The following is a 4,374-nucleotide window of genomic DNA, read 5'->3' as shown; positions in this document are numbered from 1 at the left end:
CTGAAATTCTCAGTTTTAATATTAATAAGATGAGGTCAACTTATAAGGAGCTTCTCAATATATCTATGAACATTTTGGGTTCGTGCAAATACTTAGAGCTTGTATACATACAATAAATCATTCCTATATTACTCATTTGAGAGTTATAGCTGCCCAAGAAATATATATGCAATTCATGTTCTCATAGAGAAATTCATAAGTACCTTACTTTGGTAAGGTAAATTAATACACTTATTGTTGAAATGAAACCCTAACCTATATATACATTTATATATAATTAACACTTCCTTTATCGTATACCCATGTATTTATTCTTCGAGCCAGATTAAAGATGCTTCCAGTAAATTAGCTTCAAATTATGGTTTTGATGATTATTTTATGCTTGAGGATATGATATCAAAGATTCAAAGGAGTCTTGAGGGGATTCATAATTCACAACATGAATTTCTACAAACACTCAAACACTGATTTACAACTTTTACATTATTAAATATTCTCAATATTCACGACGCTGTTAACTTACAAGACAATCTGCTGGATGTATTCTTCTTTCTCCCCATATTATGACGAATGGACTGGCACATAAAATTACCTCATATTGTTATGCACCGTTGTGACTACAAACTATAACCCACCAGTTCATAACTATCTTGAAACATCCCTTCTGGCTGAAGAACAGGAGTACTTGTGCTTGTACTTGATCCCCAAGAGCCGGAAGATGCTGATTTGGCCCCTAAATCATTGGACCACCACATATTCATCATGTTGTCCCTCGAATCATCAGTTGAATTCATTTCTGCAAAACAATCAAAATCGGCCATCTGATCTTGATCAGCCTGTGCCATATTGTAACTCATTGATATGCTATTATTGCTGAGAATCTCATGCAGCTCAGCCTGAAGCGCAGAAACTTGCTGCAGATTCCCCATATTAGTTTGCTGACGATGAACTCCGTCTTCAAGTCTTACTGTTGCCACACCATTAGAGTCCATTGGATCAACCCGCATGAAAGGAACCGACATGTCAATCTGAGAAGAACTTGTGATCTTTTCATGTTCTTGTTGAAGAGAGGTACCATCAGTACTAGATGGAACAGATGGTTTGTAGAAATGATCATCTTTTTGTGACTGGTCAGGGTTTTTATGATTATTACCATCATCAGAGGCAATACCAGTCATGATTGGAGGATGAAGCTTGGTGGTGGGCCAGAGTGCAGGATTGTTGAAGAAATTAGAGAATAAAGGGTTTTGGTTTTGGAGGCTTTGAAGCTGCATATGAAGTTGAAGACGTTCGAGAGCCGAGTTGCTTAGGGCATTTGAATCATCTTGTTCGTAATTTCCTGATGATCCATTTCTGGCTTTTGGATTATTATTGAAGCCAGCAGAAGATTGTTTTCTTCTTCCCAGTAACTTCTTCTTCAATCTGGTGTTCCAGTAGTTCTTTATGTCATTGTCTGTCCTTCCCGGTAGCTGTGCTGCGATTATGGACCACCTGGTACGTACACACATAACCACATGTTTCCATGAATAATTGAATAACCTTGATTACAGAAATTGATCAACGACAGAGACAAACAGATTAATCAATTATTTAATTACCTGCTTCCGATGCTAATGTAAAGGCTACAGATGATGTTGTCTTCTTCTTCTGTAAACCCACCATGCTTGATATTAGGCCTCAGATAATTTAACCATCTAAGTCTGCAACTCTTTCCACATCTCTTGAGACCTGTCAATTTTTAATTACTTATCATTACTAAACAGTTAAGAACTCTCCGATAGTTTTTGTAAGTAGAGAGAGAGAGAGAGAGAGAGAGAGAGAGAGAGAGAGGTACCGATTTTTTGGGGAAGAGCAATCCAGTTGCCTCCAGTTCCATACTTCTCGATGTAGGCTTTGAGTTTAGCATCTTCTTCGGGGGACCAAGGTCCTTTCTTGACGTTAGCCTTGTCACAACATGGAGCTCGACCCATGTTTCTCAAAGTTTGAGGAGAGAAAGGGGGCGGGGGGGATTCAATAACCTCTAAGGCTGTGTTGGGAAAGTGAATAGAAGGGTAGACCGGAATTTATAGGGTAGAGAGTGTAATAAGGTGTTGCTTAAAGGGACAAAAAGTCTTCTGGGCTAGCTATAGCATATAGAGATGGCCAATTATTCATTCAACGTTCTTCACATTTTCTTCTTTCTAGCTTGCTAGGTTTTTCCTCTGTCTTGCTTTTTGGATTAGTTCGCTCATCAACTTTTTTAATTATGCATGCAAGTGGACAAATCTCTTCTTCTTTTGCATAGAAAATTTATCATCCTACTTGTACAGGCCCTTCTATTTAATATTTTAACCCCAAGCCTTGGCTGTTTCATCTAAACAACTCTTCACCCTCTTGGTTTGTCTCCATTATCCTGCCAAATGTTCCATTGTCAATCCTCTGTATGTGTTGCCATGGGTTAATTCTTAAAAGCTTCTTCATGAACCATCGGGCACTTAAATTAACTGGCTAAGGGTTGATCCCTTTTAATTAAAGTTCTCGAGTTCGAATTTTAATTAGATATGTAATAACGATTAAATTTTTGATGGGAGATTTAATTTAAGTATCTGCAAATTATTGACTGGTTTAATCTGAGTTAAAAATCTAGAAGTGAAAGAAAGATAGAATTTCATCGTGGAATGAATAGAAGCCATAGGAAAGTGTCTTTTTCTATTGGCTGTATGTCATCACTTCCCACCTATACACATTCACATCGAGAAGATTAATCTCACAAATTGGCCATTGGTTAATTCCAATATTCAAAATATAGAAATTTACATTTGTTATTGACCTAGGAAGGTGCATGGAAAATGCAGTTCAAGTAAAAGTTACACGGAATACTTTTTTATTAAAACAAAATGACAATGTGAATATGAATATGAATTATGAGATCAATTAACTAGTGTCAATAACAGCACGCATTCAATATCAATATATGGGTACTTTAATTTGCTAATTAAGAGGAAAATAAATACCATTTTTTAATCATCAATTTTTTATTTTCTAAATTTAGATTTTTCTTTTTTTTTACTTAGAAGCATAATTACGTTGACAATTGAAATTTATTTTAAAATAAAATAGTATTTCATTAGAGTACAGCAATTATTGATCAAAGAAAAAGTAAAATGCAAATTTAAGCCACTTAGATCCTAACTCCCAACGGTAACCAAGTAAGTACAGGCCCCATCATCTCGTTGAATGACCACGGAATTTGATCCTAAAAAGGTATTAACCATAATCAACATAAAATAAACTCTAAAACTTGAAGCGACTTTAATTAAAAACAAGACTATATACAGCTACAAGCAAATAAGTTCAGAAAGGAAAAAACATACGTTGCAATGTCGTGGCATGTGTTGTGTGAGAGAGAGAGAGAGAGAGAGAGAGAGAGAGAGAGAGAGAGAGAGCACAGTGAATACGTGGCACATGGGATCTACAGAAATCCAACTTGTGCCATGGAGACTTTTCGTTTCTCTGTTTCGTTATCAATACGGAAATATATATTAATTTCTCTTAATAATTAATTAACTACGGAGATTTTTACGAGGCTGGCCTTTAATTGCCAAAGCTAGTGAACTTCAAAGTAAAGTTGAACAGCTTTAATTCTCTCTCTGAATCGACCCACTAGCTCCTAGAGCTGTACGAATATAATTCATTAATTAGTTTCTCAGAAATTATTGATTGTTCTAGCGAAGTCCGGAAGAAACATAATTTGAGAGAAATAATGATGTGTTCATCTGTACTAGAAATGAATACAGTTGGTGCATTACAGGTACGTGGGTCAAAATCTTTTACTTAGTTCAAACGCATTATCTTCCCCTCTTTGATGAATCAGCAACTCTAGTGGCACGTGGGTCAAAGGATTTTAGAAGAGCTAGGCCTAATGAATGTTGTCACTGCCGAAATTACAGCAATTGCAACTGGCTTGGAGGTTTGCAAAAATGATTGTTGAAACGAGGGATGCAGGAATTGAAAACACTCTAAGGTCCCATTTGCTTATTAAAAAAAAATAGAATAAATTAATTAAAAAATAAAGATAAAAATAAAATAATCAAAAGAAATAGATGAGTACATTTATAAAGAGAGAGATAATTTAATTTATGAAATTGAAAATTATAATTTATAAAATTTTTAAAGAGTGATGATTTTTACATTTGTAGCATATATTAATAAATTTTATCATATTTATTATGGAAAGAAAGATAACTTAGTTTTTTTTTATTTTACTTTTTTTTATCCATTACATTCCTTTTTTTTTTAAGTAACCAAACGAGTTTCAAGAGAGCTGCTGGAACAGACCAGAGAAGTCATCTTTTCAGATTTAACATGCCCATAGAGAAAGCATTAAAGTGGCTG

General features: G+C 34.9%; 1 protein-coding gene across 1 annotated transcript; it reads right to left on the bottom strand.

Moving 5' to 3' along the window:
* Positions 1-422: 422 nt before the first annotated feature.
* Positions 423-2,051, bottom strand: LOC129309943 (transcription factor MYB36-like). Its single transcript, XM_054951727.1, has 3 exons — positions 1,835-2,051; positions 1,599-1,728; positions 423-1,491 (listed from the first exon to the last, which is right to left on the bottom strand). The coding sequence occupies exons 1-3, from the start codon at positions 1,968-1,970 to the stop codon at positions 618-620; spliced, it is 1,140 nt and encodes a 379-aa protein (XP_054807702.1). The 5' UTR covers positions 1,971-2,051; the 3' UTR covers positions 423-617.
* Positions 2,052-4,374: the final 2,323 nt, after the last annotated feature.

This window comes from Prosopis cineraria, unplaced genomic scaffold (assembly GCF_029017545.1).
Source record: "Prosopis cineraria cultivar Desert tree isolate PC_DT_omini unplaced genomic scaffold, ASM2901754v1 PC4, whole genome shotgun sequence".
NCBI lineage: Eukaryota > Viridiplantae > Streptophyta > Magnoliopsida > Fabales > Fabaceae > Prosopis > Prosopis cineraria.
The sequence above is the reverse complement of the archived record's forward strand: the minus strand, read 5'-3'. Positions and strand labels throughout refer to the sequence as shown.